Below are 16,392 nucleotides of genomic sequence, written 5' to 3' on the forward strand. Positions count from 1 at the left end.
TATTATGACACCAATGCTCAACTTAAGAGGACTCCTAGACATTTCCTTGAGCTTTGAGAACTAGACCTTTATCACAGAGAATCTCACTAATTAAAAATTCCTTAAAATAGGACTAGTAAAGTTTTTTTCAAAGAAAAACCAAGACATCACTTCCTCCTCTTATCAGTAAAAGGAATGGATAACTATGATTTGAAAAGTAAACCAAATATAATGAATCAAATTGAAAAATGAGTTCAGGAAGTAATCTGGTACAACATGCAGTCAACAGGTGAGCATAGACACATCTCATTAATAATCAAAATAAATATAAAGTACTTACAAAAATGAAAAGTACTCCTGTAAATATTATTATATCATAATAGTTAACTTCTTCATTGTTAATAAGCATTGAAAAATAGCATGTCCAGGGTTATGAGAAGCATAGGCCCTTCCCCAGGTTCTTTTGGGGTTTTTAATCACCCTTCAAACAGATCATAACTCAATTTTTTATTTCCCAACCTATAAAATGGGAATATATAGCCTTATCATATTCTGTGTTACAGGTTACTTTAGAAGAATAAAATATAATGTGACTGAGAAAATGTAAATTAAGTACTAGAAGAATACTGTAGTCTTAACTGAACAAGTTATCCAAGTAATTTTTTTTTTAAAAAAGAATGTCTCCATTTTCTTCCCCACTAAAGAGACTTGGATTTTCCTTTTCCTACATATGCATAATTCATTTATTTAGTCATTCAACAAATTTCACCTACCATGTGATATATAACTAAATAAGATTTAAAAATAGCATCAATTCCCTTCCCTCAAGGAGTTTCTTTCTAAAATACTTCTTGTTTAATGGAACTGTTTATGGAGGATTAAGTTTGGTTGCTAGTGGATTTTGATGGTTATAAGATTCCTTCTCATTGCTTGGAGGTTGAATACTACTATAATTCTATGAATGGTTTACAGAAATTATTTTAAAATCAGTAGCACTCTCTAAACTAAATCCAACAACTCTTCAGTCAGTACAGGTAAGGTTAGTGTTACACTAACCAGGATGATCTTACTGAAGAGAAGTCAATGGATTCTATTCATTATCACCTCTACCTAAATGTTTTTTTAGCAGCAATTTGCTTTCCTGGTAATCAATTAGTGGAGAAATTAATATTACATTTTTTGCAGTTGTTTGAGAATCAACCTTCAATTTTTAAGTAAAGAGTGGTAGAAAACCAAGCAGCTTCTTCAAACAGTTTTGTATTTGTGTATGGTTATATGTATGTTTGCATACTAAAATCAGTTTTTAAGTCATATTCTATCCCATGAACTATTAGGCTATGTATAATGTTTACATAAATAAAGCAAAACTTTGGCTTTCCTTTACACACAAGTCAGTATTCAAACCCAACTCTAAGAAAGCACCTTCTTGAAGCATGGGTCATGTTTCACATGCTAAACCTGGAAGGCTCTGGGAACACTCCAATTTCCATTTTTATTTGGAAGAGCATAAATAACACTCCCAATATTTCCCAGATTAATACTCCCAAATTCCTCCCCTTGAAGATCAACTCTTTCCCTATTAAAATGGTGCAATAAATTAGGTGAAGTCAGATTCTGACAGAAAACTTTATTCCAGAGATATGCTCATTGAAGCTGCTATTAGTGATTTTCTTTTGCACGTGGAATCCCCTTACCTTGTTATGTTTTTGCTGGTATCTTGCCTTAGTATCCAGTACATGGTAAGGGCTTTCGGAATCTTGATTGATATAATATACCAGTCTTGAAGGCAGGGTGATTTCTTTCTGCACTGCATTACTGTAACTGTTATTATTGCGCCTACTGCTATTCTGTTGAAATGCATTCTCTTCATCTGCCAGAGCCCCAGCAGTCTCTTTTGCAGTTTCATTCCATGATGAAGCTGGTGGGGGTGGGGGGGGGGCAGGGAGGAAAACACACACCAACAATAAATACAAGGTCACTAAATTGAATCCTGCTTTGTAGAACAGTCAAAGTTTTCTCTTTTTCAGAAGATAACTAACATATGGGAAATACAATAAACCAAAGTTAGTGAATACAATTATTGTGAGTAATGTAGCTAATAGGGAATTTAGTAATACCACCAAATAAGGAATTGTGGGCATTAATTGATATTTCAGGTGTGTTATAATGTGTATAATAGAAATACTGCCAAACGTTCCTACCTGGGGGGGGGGGGGAGCAAAGTAGGAAAGATGGGTTTGATGGAGAATAATGATGCTTTATCTATTAAGGACTCTCACCACCACCCCCAACCACCCACCCAAGTTGCACTCGAGCTCAGCAGTAACTCTAAATATTCTGCATTTAGTCTGAAGGCTAAGATTGCTACTAAAAGAAGCTGAATTCTGAGTTCATATGTAAAGAATGTTATTGAGTCCCTTTACAGGATGAACAATGTGCTATTCTTTTAACTTAGAGACTGAAGAAAACCATCCTTGGAGGGATGAATATGTGAGCTGTCTTCTGTTTTGTTTTGTTTTGTTTTGTTTTTCCCCAACCAAAAGCTGGCTTCCCCTTTCAATTATTTTCTGCTATCAATTGGCTAAACAAAGTTACACTACTTATTATTCATGATAATAGCATTCTCAACAAATAAAACAAGCAAAATTAGCCATGTTCTCAAAGTATTCACCCAAACTCCAAAAGCACTATAAATAAAATCTGATGAGAACTGAAGAAATACCTCTTTAAACTAGCAAGATTAACTACACGCATTCAGATTTATGTTCCAAATGGAAAGAAGTTACTTGTTCTTTCACCGATTTTGTTTTTAATTCACCAGTTTCCCTTCGCCAAGTTACAAATATTTTTCTGAAGGGAACTGAGACATAAAGTCTCTTTCAACCGCACTAAGGGTAACATGAAAGGTTCCAAATGAAGAGAACTGCAATGGGTTTTTTAAAGTAAATGGGAATTTTAAGAATGAAGGGATTAGGAAAGGAAGGGAAGGATGCTGCGCTAAGTGTCCTGAATGCACCTATCCGCATGCCCTTCGGTTATCTCTGCAGGGCTACACTGAGATGGCAACGCGAAGGGCACTCGGTGCCATACCCACCGCTGGCTGCAGCAGCCCCCCAGGGCTGGGACCAGAAGGAACCGGAGAGCAGCTGCAAGAGAAGGAGAAGGCGGAGGCGGCAGAGGGTGTGCAGCAGCAAGGGAGGCGGCTGCCAGCAAGAAGGGGAAGAAATCGTGGTGGTGCTGAAGGAAGAGGAGGAGGAGGAGGCGAGCAGGCTGCAGCCTGGGGAGGGCTGCCGCAGGGCGCTGATGCCAGGCGGCTTCATGGCTCATAGCTCCAGGGCGCCGCTCTGCTGTCAGCCGGGAGCTCCGGGTTTGGACTCGGGCTGTGGGGCGCTTCTGCACCCACAGGGCGGGGAGGCTGCAAACGGATCACACGGGTTCTTCCCGCATGGTGCCCCCCAGGGGCAAGGCGCCGTTGCTGTGGCCGCCGGGGCTGAGACGGGGCACCAGGAAGGCTCAGCACTGGGTCCACTCCGGCAGGGCGGCGCCCCCTCCTCTCTTCTCCTCTGTGCCCCAGTCGAGGGGCTGATTCTTCCAAGGAGGGCCGCCCCGCCCCTACCAGAGCCTCAGCAGCAGCTACCCAGCAGTCTGGCTCCCGCGCCGCACCGCGGATGCTGCTGCTTGGACCAGTGATGGGGTCTGCAGCCTCTGCCTCCACCGCTCTTGCTGCTTTTGATGCTGCTGCCGCCGCTGCCGCTGAAGCTGCCACCGCCACCGCCGCCGCCGCCGCTGCGGCTGGTGCTGTGGGCGCGCGCGCGCTCAAGAGGGCCCTCCCAAATAGGAGCGCGCGCGGAGACTGGGAGTGCGCGCGCGCCCCCTGGGTCCTCCGCCTAGCACGGCAGTGTGATCTCCCGTGCGGTCAGAGCGCACTGGATGGGGGCCCCCTCACTCTGGTGCTGATGCTGCTGTTGCCTGGCACAGGTCGCACTGCGCATGCTTCCTTGTGGGGCTAGGGGGTTGGGGGGAGGGTTGTAGAAACACAGCAGAGTGATGCAGCATCCCGATGCCACCCTCAGAAGTAGATGATGGTGGCACCCCCCCAACACACACACATATACAGGGCGGGGGAGCAAAAGAAAGAGGGAGGAAGAAGAAGAAGAAGAAGAAGGGGAAGTGGGAAGGGAACGCAAGAGAGTACTGAAACACTAGAGTAAAGGATGATCTTTTGAAAACCAAACATTTCGACAAAAGCATGGGTAACTTCAATACCCCTCTTTTATTTCCACCCCCACCACCTCGAGAGACAGTGCAGAGCATTTTCCTCCTGACTACCTCCGTTTCCTTTCCCCAATCTCCTCTCCTCGTGCACTCTTTCCTTGCAGCTGGAAATGTAAAAATAGTGCTTCTCTTCAGCTGTCCAACCGCAGCGGGCGTAATGGGGGCCGGTTGGGGAAGGGGGGGAGGAGAAAGTGGGGGAGGGGGAATCACGTTTGCCCACTGCAGGCAGGAGTGCGTGAGTGATGCCAAGCCGGCGGCACTGCGCACTGCCGTGGTTCTGTCCTAATGCGCAGGAATCCCGGGAGTTAGGAAGGGAAGCAAGGGGAAGTCCGTCCTGTCCTGGTGGGACCAAGCCTTCCCTCTTCTCACTCCCAACGCCTAGCAGGACGTGGGCTGCCTGCAGAGCCTCTCTGGCCCATCGCAGTCAGTAAGGCATGACTCAAAAGTTTACAAACTGATTGGAGGCCACCTCCAGGGAGAAGAGATTTCTAAAAACAAAAACAAAACAAACAAAAACACCCAACTGTGTCCTGGAGAGGACTCCAAAGATTAAAAATAGGAGTGTGACAGCTACCTTAGGAAATCGTGCTGCTCAGAGGTACATTCAGGAGCGATTCCTGTTCCTGATGGTGGACTGCAGCTGCTTCTCGACAACACCCAGGGGAGCATCTGTTCAGAGATGCCCACGCTCCAAAATTGGAGATCGAGTTTATGGGGAGAAAGGAAGGCTATTCTCAGGGTAATAGGAAATGGAAAATAATCCTAGGCTCCCGGTTTGGTTGTGGACAACATCTGGACACTTAAAAACAGAGCCCATGGCATTTTTTTTTTCCTTTCTCAAATCTCAAGGCATTGCGCATATATTATTTCTCTCATCTTCAGCACGTCTCTCAGAGTGGGAAAGCACGTTACTGGCTCCCCTTGGCAGTGAAGGCAACTTGACCAACAACCAGAACAAGCAATGATTTAGCACCTGAGACACTGTGCGGTAGGCTCTGAGCATTCAAAGACGGAAAGGAAACCCGTCCTTGCCATCAGGAAATTTAGGAGCCCAACGTGTCAACAGACCAGGAAATAATCTGATTTGAAAATAGAGAACACTTAAGCCTAGAGAGGGGAGGTCCTGGACTCAAATGTGACCTCAGATACTTCCTAACTGTGTGACCCTGGGCAAGTCACTTAACATTCCATTGCCTAGCCCTTACCACTCTTTTGCCTTAGAAGCCAATATCTAGTATTGATTCTAAGACAGAAGGTAAAAGTTAAAAAAAAAATAGAAAGCGCTAGGGATCTGGAAATTCTGCAGGGAGGAGAAGGTATCTAAGTCTTACCTTGAATCAGCCAAGTATTTTTTAAATACCTACTATGTGCTTGAAAGAACCTAAAGGTGAGGTGAGGTGGCACATAGCAAAAGAGAAAACATTGTCTATATCTTAGCTTCCCTAGAAAGTATTGACCTTGTTTTATCTGTTTATCTCAGAGGGGCACCAAATACACAGGCCCTTCCCTAATAGTCTCCTCCCTTCCCCCTTTTCACTTACTGAATTTCCTATCCATCGTTTAAAAAAATGAACAAACTTCCCTTTCCTGATTGATCATTACCTCTACGAATAGCAGTAATGACCTTATCAATATGACTTCACACAATATTTATGAGGTAGTACAAAAAGCATTGGATTCAGAATGGAGAAACATAATTTCAAATCCTTACTTGTTTACATAATCACCTTGATCAAGTCACTTAATCTAAGTGGATCTCAGTTTCCTTACCTGTAAAATGAGAGGATTGAACTATATCATGTGAAGGGTGATTTATAAATGAGGATATTTTTAATTTATTGGTGTGTTTGTTTTAACACTAAAGACTTTTATGGATTATCCCCAAATACTGAAAGTTATCTTGTAACAGTAAAAACAATTAATACAATTAATAATACAGTAGCCTCATCTGAAAGTATATGCAACATTCCACATTTGTAGTAGTCCCCTTTATTTCTAAAAAATCAACAGACTGTTTTTTTTCTCCCTTCTGTCCCTTCCAACTGAAAAAATAGAAATGAAAAATAAGTTCCTTGTAACAAATATCTAGTCAAGTAAAGCAAATCCCCTTAAAAGCTATGCAAATATATACTTATCCATGTATCATTTTCTACTATAAATCTATCACCTCTCTGTCATAGATAGCATATTATATCATCAATTCTCTAGAATCATGATTGGTCATTATATTAATCACAGCTCTCACAGCTTTCAAAATTGTTACATTTTACAGAATTGTTGCATATGATGTTCTGTATTTGCTATTCCATTCTTTAATTTATAAAAGTCTTCAAAATTGTTATCATTTGTTTTGGTTCTACCTTACTTTACTTTGCATTGGTTTGTATGAATCTTTTACAGATGTAAAAAATAATCTATTTCTGAATTTCAGTATAATCGTATTCTAGCACATTCATACACCATTATTTATTCAGCCATTCTTCAGTTGATGGACATCTACTGGGTTTTCAGTTTCTGCCAACACACAAAAATAGCTGCTCTAAATATTTCTTGCACATATGACACATTTTCTTTTTTATCTCTTTTGAGTATAGGCTCAGCAATAGTATAGCTAGGTCAAAAGGTGTACACTGTGTAATAATTTTTGTATATAATTCCAAATTGCTTTCCAGAATATTTGTACCCATTCATAGGTCCACCAACAATGCATCAGTGTGTCTGTTTTCCCACAGCCCCTCCAACATTTCTCATTTTTCTTTTTTGTCATCTTTGCCAGACTGATGAGTGTGTGGTAGAATTTCAGAGTTGCTTTACTTTGCATCTCTAATAATTGTGGGATGTATTTTTATATGACTATCAGTAACCTGGGTACCTTCCTTTGCCATTTATCAATTGGGAAATGGCTATTATTCTTATAAAATCCATTCCTTACATTCCTTGGAAATTTTATTAGAAAATCTTTTAGAACCTATGAGATAAACTTGCTACAAAGATTTTTTCAAGTTAGTTGTTTTCCTGCTCCTCTTAGCTTTATTGAATTTGTATGTGAATTTTTTTTTAACTTTTATATAACTAATATCATCCATTTTATCTTCTGGAATCTTTTCCCTTATTTTTCTATCCAGAGATTTGATAGGTAATTGTTTCCACATTTCTCAAAATTTGTTTATCATATGCCATTTTATGTCTAGGTCACATACTCGTTTGGAGTTATCTTTGTTTAAGGTTTGTGACATTAGTTTAAATATAATCTCTTTAATATTACTGTCCATTTTTTTCAAGAATTTTTGTCAAATAGTCCTTTTCTCAGTAGCTAGGGATCTTTGTGTTTATCAAATACTTGGGATAACTCTAGATACAGTTGCTTTTATATATGATATCTAATTTTTTCCATTGATCAATCCCTCTTTTTTATCCAGTACCAAATTATTTTGATAATTACTTCTTTGTAATATAGTTTGGGATTTCACATTGCTAGGCCCCTTTAATTCCTATTTCTTTTCATTATGTCTCCTGAGATTCTTGATCTTTTTTCCCTTCCATATGAATTTCATTATTTTTGTTTCTATTTCTATATAATGATCCTTTGGCAATTTGTTTGGCATGGAATTGAATAAACAAATGAATTAAGGTAACATTGTCATGATTATCTAACTCATCCTACCTATTAGCAATTAATATTTTCCTAATTATTTAAATCTGTATTTTAGTTAACAGTGGGTTGGAGTTGTATTTATATAGTTCTTGTTTGTATCTTAGAAGGTAGCCTCCAAAGTATTTTATATATTTTGTAGTAATTTTAATGAAATTTCTCTTTCTGTCTCTTTGTACTTGGCTTTATGGGTATTAGAAATCATTACATAGAAATGCTATTGCTGCTTCTTAGAATAATGAAGACTAGAATTTTTATGGCTCTCTAATACATTTGCCATGTAAAACTTTGTATTAAAATTATCTATACATATGGCTCATCTGCCTTCTAGACTCCATTGGCCCAGGGGTTTAAGCCAAGCTTTATCTTTTGCCCAGTATCTAGCAAAGAGTTCTTTATATACTTAATGGGTTTGTTAAATAGTAATAAAATGATAATTATTTACATAGCACTGTAAGGTTTGCAAAGTCCATTTCTCACCAAAACTCTGTGAAACTGGCAGTGCAAATATCTCCCATTTTCATATATAAGGAAACAGATTCTGAGAGACTCTCCTTTCCCCAGCTCCCCTCCTTACTCTCTGGACTTTGACACCATTTTTTCTCACACTAAAAGATTCCCCTTCCCCTGGAGCCAAGAGGGTACTCATAAATGTTTAACAACTAGGTTTGGAGAAGGGGGATTGGTTGGAGAAGAGGAAAGGTACACAGGACCGATTTTTAATCTGCATTATTGACATTTTCTCCATTATTTTCTTAAATCAAGAGATCAACCAAATAATAAACCAACCCCTAATTTGTAGCTTTCGCCCATTTCCAAGGTTTAATTGCTCACTTTGAAATTTAATTTTAGGCTATTGAAAATTAGTTTGAACTGACTCCATTTCACCCCTACCTGTAGCCTTCTCACCTTGGAACAACCTTCTTCCTCTGTAGTCCTCCTTCCACTAATGAGTGCCACCATTTTAAGGAAGCATTCAGATCAACCATCCTTCTTTTCTTTCCCAATTCCTTTCCTGACTCTCCGGACTTCAGGAATTCTGCCCACTTTGCCCCTCCTCCTTTTTTCCTCTCCCCTTCCTTTTCAGCTCCCTTTTTAGTGTTTTCTTCCCATTTTAGAATGTAAAATCTTTGAAGGCAAGGACTAATTTTCTTTTTGCTTCTATTTGTATTAAGAGTGCTTAGCCCAGTGCCTAGCACATTTTAAGCCATTAATAAATGCTTGTTGTTTTAGGTTAGGTTAGTGACTTGCCCATCTCTTTTAGAGCCTTTTTGATAGTCCTTAAAACCTCTAGCAATGCTTTTGATTTTGCCTCCTGAAAAGCAAGTTCAGAATGCTTGTTAGAATGGGGACTAAATGTTCCTTTTGCCATAGAAGAAAACTGGAATTTGAAGGATTGTCCATCAACTGGGGAAATAGCTGAATGAGTTATGTTACATAATTGTAAATGGAGTACTATTGTGCTATAAGAAACGACAAGCAGGATGATTTCAGAAAAACCTAGAACGACTTGCAAAAACTGATGCGAAATAAAGTGAGCTGAACCAGAAGAACAGTGTACACAGTGACAGCAATATATTTTGATGAACAAACTGTGAATGATTTAGTTATTCTCAGCAATGCAGTGATCTAAAACAATCCCAGAGACTTATGATGAAAAACATCATCTACTTCCAGAGAAAGAACTGATGGAGTCTGGATGTAGGTTGAAACATACTATACTTCACATTCTTTTTTTTTTTGTCCTTTTCATAGCTCTTTCAAAAACTGAATAAATGTTTTACATGATTGAACATGTAAAATCTATATCAGATTGCTTATCCTCTCAAGAAGGGGTAGAGGTGGGAAGGAGGGACAGAATTTGGAACTCATTTTTAAGTGAATATTAAAAAAATTGTTGTTACATGTAATTGAAGAAAAAATATTATTTAAAAATAAAAATAAAGCCTATAAAATTAAGAAAAAAGAATAGGAACTGACTGCTTTATGTGATACTTTGCACACTATAGATATATACTTGCCAATTCCTCTAATTCTAGAATTTTGAAACAATATGGTAGCCATTAAAAGTTTAATTCAGCTTTCTCCAAATTCCTAACTTCCTGCAAATAAAGAAATGTACACACTGAGAAACCTGCTTAAGGAAAAGTAAAATAAATTTTAAAAAATAGTAAAAAATAGTAAAAAAAAAAGTAAAATAAATAAAATAAAATAAAATAAACCTGTCAATCATTAAGTATTGACTTACTGGTTGAGTACTTATAAGGTGAAAAGGACAATTATAGGTTGGGAGAAGGGGAGTATGTGGATAGTGAAAATTAGGCTTAATGGGTTCATAATGTTGAGGAAATTCATGTCAAAGCAATTTTGATCATGGAGACAATAGAAAGAATACAGTGTAATGGGGAGAGATATTGATTTTGTTGAGGGGTCAGCTAATGACTTATTGGATAAAGTTCTGGATCTGCAGTCAGACCTGAATTCAAATATGGCCTCAGACACTTACTGTGTGACCTTGGATAAGTCACTTAACCTCTATTCACCTCAATCAACTGGAGAAAGAAATAGCAAACCATTCTGGCATCCTTGCCAAGAAAACTCCATGATGATTGCAAAAAACAAAACAAAACCAAAAAAAAAACCGTGGAAAGATATATGAAGTGCTACAAAGAAAAGTGAACAGAACCAGGAGAATATTATACACAGTAACAACAATAATGTATGATGATCAACTGTGAATGACTTAATTATATCAAGAAGGCAAGTATCCAAAATAATTCCAAGGGAGTCATGAACAAAAGGATATCTACTACCATAGAATGAACAGGGGAATCAGAATAGCAAATTGAAGCCTTTCTTCTGTTATTTACTCTATGAATTATTCTCTAGTACGAGCAATATGTGTCCTGTTTCACAACATGGCAACACATACAACCTATGTCATATTGCCTGACTTCTTGGGTAAGAGGGTTCTATCTACTTTTCCATCCACTTGGCCACTTAGCTGCCCCATTCTTTTGATGGATGTTACCATATTAAAAAATGGAACAAATGATAATGAAATATTCCTGGGTTGCTTGCATCAAAGCAAAATATGCACAACTATGAATGTTACTCCCTGGAGTCTTCTGAACCATGCATGGTATTGTTTAGGTTATCATTTTTATCACCATCATCATCCTCTCCTTGTAATCAAAGATGCTCAGAGAAGAAAAGGAAGCCCAAGTCACAGTACATATGGTCTTGACTTCCAGAATTAATTTGCTATTAAGTGATAGTCAGGCTGGTGCCAGCTATTATTTACTCAACACATACTTAAGAAGCATTTAATGGGCACTTAGCTCTCTCCAACTGTGGGTTAATTCATAGGAAAAGGGACAATCCGTCCTGTCTTTCACACAGATAATTTCCTAGTTCTCATAATAGGAACTATGTTGCACTTCCAAGAAAAACACAAATGCTGAGAAGATCCTAAACTTTTCCTTATTTAAATCTTACTTGTTCTCATTTTGTTTTTCCAAAGTGTATGTACTAATTTGAATAGCTAGACACCTGAGAGATGACATGGCTACGACAAGCCAGTCACTAGAGTAATACAAACTGACAGCATTTTAGCGAGCCTGTCTCTATCTGTGATCTGACTGTGTCACTGAAACTTCATCCTAAGTTATGGCATCCGGCCAGAGTACAGACTTGGAACACCTTAACATGTTCAGCAGAATAGCAGCTGCTGTCATCCGCAATATACAAGACGTATGGAAAAAGGTGTATCTACAAATCTAAATTGGATAAGTACACCCAAGTCTAGTCTGAAGGTTAGGCTGCAATGTGACTGTTTCCAAGTGTCTTGGTTCATGAGTTCTTTTTTGGCTTTGTAATATTGAAAGTAGCCATTGAGTTTGCCTTTAATTTACCTAAGCATCTGTTAAAGATTCAAAAACATATACCTAGATACAAAAACACATGAGAATTTACACACACAGACATACCTCACTCACATGTCATTATCACTCATGTAGTTCTGAAAATTTCTAAATACAAGGAAACCACTGATGGGTCTTGTTGTTGATGGGTTGTCTTTCTCAAATAATCTTCAACTAGAATTAATGCATCCAGTCTATTTACTCTTGAGGAGCAGTCAGCTACTGATTGGTTGGACTTCCAGTTAAGTCTCTGATCACCGGTTAAAAAAACTTCACCAATCATTTGTAGAACTGAGTTTTGACAGTCCTCCTGGAAACAGTGAAAGTATCTATTTGATCCTTTCAAATATTGTGCTTTACCTATTTGTCCCCCAGTTCATGCTTTGATTGTAGAATGTCCCAATTCATCAAAGAAGTCATGAAGCTGAGGGAACTCCTGGTAGTCAGCCTCAGCCAATTAAGCAGGAAGGAGAATGCCAGGAGCAATACCTGTGTGGGATCTCTTCATTGGCCAAATTGGATATTTGAATGTTATAAACATGGCAGCAGAAGAGCACAAACAGTAATGATCGTTTAATGTATTTCAAATCCATTTGGTTTATGTGAGAAATAATTTGAGCCCTACCCTATTTTAGTAGACCCCTGCCCATCCATTTAATGTGATTCTATACAGGTGGTAATTAATTCCTACATATTCCTTTTAAGAATAATCGACTAGTCTAAAGCAGAATATAATCAGGAGTAATTGTATATAAGGTAGTTGAATAAGTTCTTTCTCCTCTTGTTAAAACTTATATTAAACTGTATAACTTGTCAACCTGACTTGAAAGATTAGCGAAAGAAGCCCTCAATTTAGGGCTAACCATTTAGGCACTATATATTAGAAATGTCACAATATTCAGTGAAAACTTTCAAAATATATAAAGAGTCCCTCCACCTTCTCTTGACCTATTCTAGGCAGATGTAGACAAGAAGCTGGACTCAAGACCTACAAACCCCACTGGACTATATCAACTTGGGGTCCATTGCTAAAGTAAATATCATAAGAATGAGGTAAAAACAAGCTGTTTGTCATAAGGATGAAGCACAGATGGGCTGGTTGCCATATGCCCACCTTCTTGTTTTGTAGCAATATGACTTAGGGGTGTACTAAGAGTTTGGAATGTATCAGTGACTGTACAGTCACATCACTAGTTGGGCCCTAAGGGGTATAAATGCTGTACTCTGTAGAAAGAAGTAGAAAAGGGAAGGGAAGAAAAGTAGAAAGAAGAAAAAGAAAGTAGAGATCTCAGACCATGAGGAAGGTCTGGAATCATGTTTATTGAAAGGGGTAGGTCCCTTTAATGTTGGACAAATTTCTGCTACATTTATATTCATATTATTTATTTATATTTATATATTTATTTATATTTACATTATTTATTTTGTTACATTTATATACCCCATAAACAAAGTAAAGAGGTGACTTCCTCAAATCCTAGCAAAAGGTATTTTACTTGTTTGAGTTTAGTCAATTCTAGAATAACCAAACATAGACCAAACTATGATTTTGTTAATTAATCCATGACATGGGACAAAACCAACTCTTGTGGAAAGAAAGGGTCTTGGACCTTTCTTGGCAGTATGATTCTTAAATTCCTTAAGAGGCAAATATTTAGGCTATAGAGTTTCTTCTAGAAATACACAAATGTTTATACTTAGAATGATAAGATTCAGAAATCATCAAGTCAAAAGTTATGAATATGAATCATATCAATTCTGTGTACGGATCAATGAAATCCAACAACTTCTTTGTTGAATGTCTTTTGGATACATTCATATTTTTATACAACAAACTTTATGTTGCACTTATATATGACAAAATGTCACCAAGTTTTCAAAGTATTTGGAGTACCATTCAAAATAAAATGTCACAAACATTTTGTTTAGCGGTCAGGGTCATGTTGATTGTACAGCAATATTTGCATACTTGATGTAAAAAATAAGAGTAATCTCTGACCCTAAGAGAAAAGGGAAGGGAAGAAAATAATGTTTGTTAATTGCTGTTTTAAGCCACTCTCAAAGAGTCCATTACACTTCACTGTTACTGTTTATAGAAAATTTTCATCAAATTCAGATCTAATACCTGATTTTGGGACCTTGGGTTTATTGAGTCCTTTACTCTTGGATCTTTCATGAAAAAAAATTAAATACACATTATTTAATTAAAAACAATCAGAAGTTTCTTTGAAGATGTTGTGTTATACATAAAGGCATTTTCAATACTAGTGAAGTGAAGTGAGTTATTTGCATTATAAGTTCAAGTAGTCTGACTTTTTAAAGTTCATAAAATCAGGTATAGAGGTAGAAAAAGAAGGAGAAAGAGATTCTCTTCTCTCTCCATTTTATAGCAGCTTTTCCATAGACTAGTAGATTATTTGCACAGATAAAGACATGCCAAATTATGGTGTTATTTGAGGAAAAATAATTTTGGAGAAACCTAAAACTAAATGTCAACTGTGAATTTAAAGTATATGATGGTTAAGTCATTCTAGAGAGCTGCAATGAAGAAAATGAAAGGGAAAGTTTTAGGGAAAAAGGTGCTAATTTAAATAAAACTATTTCTGATCTCTTTGTAGTTTGAACTAGACTATAATCCACTTCTCCATAGATGAATGATATGTGTAAATGTGTGTGTGTATACACATGATGCTCCAAAAGTGTGTTTTGTTCTAGTTTATTTTTTGTTACATTTTAAGTTCTGAGCCTTCTCTCTCCCTTCCTTCCTCACTCCTTCATCATCCCATAGGAGAAAAGGACACGACTTGACCTATGTATGTGTATACATATATATATATGTAAAGAGATATATGTATGTTTTATATATATAAATATAAAGACATAATATGCACACTTCTATTTATCAGTTCTTTGGAGGTGGATAACATCTTCCTTTACAGGTCCTTTGTAGTTTATTTAAATATTTGAAATATTCAGAATAATTTAGTCTTTCATAGTTATTCTTCAAGAGATATTGCCCTTACTGTATATAACATTCTCTTGGATCTTCCAAAAGTCTTAACTGAAAGAGAGAGTGAAGGAGGGAGAGAAGGAGGGAGGGAGGAAGAGACAGAGACAGAGAGAGACAGAGACAGAGTGGCAGAAAAGAGTTGGAGAGTTGTATACAGCATGGGCTCTGGGTTCATACTCCCAAATCTCATTCACATTAGTTGTTCTGTTCCCAGAGGACAACTATTACTTCTCCCCTCAGCAATCTAGGGATAACTCAGAGGTTTTAGGGGTTTTGTAATGACAGCTCATGAATCCTCATTCAATGTTCCTCTCTCTACCCCACCTCACTGACCAGTTAACATCTCTCTAGTATTAATCAGCCAATTAACATCAATTAACTCTTACAAAATAGTACTTATTAAAGTTATTAAGAACAATGAATACAAAAGCACTCCTTCCATCTCAAAGCCTTGGGGTACACTCTTCCACAGGTACATGCCTGATTCTAAAGGAAAGCAGGCTCAAGTTTTGAGAGCACCCAGAGGTCTTTTTCTTCTCTCCTGAAGTCTTGAAGTTTTCTCTATATGTTTATAGACACATGTCTAGATTGTCCTTAGCTTCTAGTGCAGATGCCATCATCAGTCATTTCTGTTCTAAAAACAATTTCCCAGTGGAAATTCCAAATCTTCTAAGACTTCTTTCAAAGTTCACAAGGTCTTTCTCTGGTCAAAGGGGGACAGAAATTCTCTATTCCTCTTCTCCAAGTTGATTCTCTTTCAGGAGCTTAACAAAAGCTCATCCACCATCAGATCAGTGGCCTACTATTAGAATTAAGGATTCTGGTTATTTTATTCAAATCCTCACAAGGCATAATGGAATCTCTTTAACTCCTCCCAATACACTTTCTGTGTAATGTCATCTCATCCTAATGGCAAGAAGCATTTCTCTTCTTCTAAACTACTTCAGGACATTTCTCACTTAGTCTTTGCTTTTGAATGAATAGAGATGTTGAGGATTGTTCACACAGCATACCAACCTTAATTTATTAATTTATTTCATGAGAAATCTGAGCCTTTTTTGTTCAGCTAGGGGACAGGTGTATCACCATCCTTACAGGTAAATGAAAATGCACTCAATCATTTTTGAGAATTTTACAACATTCTTTTTGATATGGTAAAAATATCTTAAAATCATATGATATCACATCACCAAAATCAGAAAACATTGATTTAGAATAGCATAGGTTGCCAATGTCTTGAAATCTCATTTGCTCTTTCAACTGTATAAACCTTAATCTTAATTCTCCCATAGACTGGTGAATCTGCAGTGTTAGATATAGAGAGTGGTACCAGTCAGAAGGGATCAACCAACACATGGTAATGTTGCACACAAAGATGAACTTCTGTCCTAAAATTATAATTGAATGATACTCAATAGGACTGAGACCTTGCCAAAAAAAATTATTAAGTGCCTGTGTAATCCTGGGCAAGTCACTTAACCATGTTTGCCTCAATTTCCTCATCTGTAAAATAAGCTGGAGAAGGAAATAGGAAAGCACTCCAGTACCTTTAA

The 16,392-nt window shown here is 37.7% G+C and overlaps 1 protein-coding gene across 3 annotated transcripts in view; it reads right to left on the reverse strand.

Annotated features, from left to right (window-relative positions):
* ADAM23 (ADAM metallopeptidase domain 23) overlaps positions 1-3,969 on the reverse strand; it is a 242,799-nt gene extending 238,830 nt beyond the window's left edge. For 2 of the 3 annotated variants that reach the window (XM_016425122.2, XM_001370517.4), the window contains exons 1-2: positions 3,074-3,969; positions 1,674-1,897 (exon numbers count right to left, since the gene is read on the reverse strand). In XM_016425122.2, coding sequence (XP_016280608.1) covers positions 1,674-1,897; positions 3,074-3,299 — 450 coding nt within the window. In that variant the 5' untranslated portion in view covers positions 3,300-3,969. The remainder of the gene's footprint in view (positions 1-1,673; positions 1,898-3,073) is intronic. The other variant, XM_007501857.3, reaches the window with a different exon arrangement.
* Positions 3,970-16,392: the final 12,423 nt, after the last annotated feature.

The sequence above is a fragment of the Monodelphis domestica genome, chromosome 8 (genome assembly GCF_027887165.1).
Source record: "Monodelphis domestica isolate mMonDom1 chromosome 8, mMonDom1.pri, whole genome shotgun sequence".
In the NCBI taxonomy this organism is placed as follows: Eukaryota; Metazoa; Chordata; class Mammalia; order Didelphimorphia; family Didelphidae; genus Monodelphis; species Monodelphis domestica.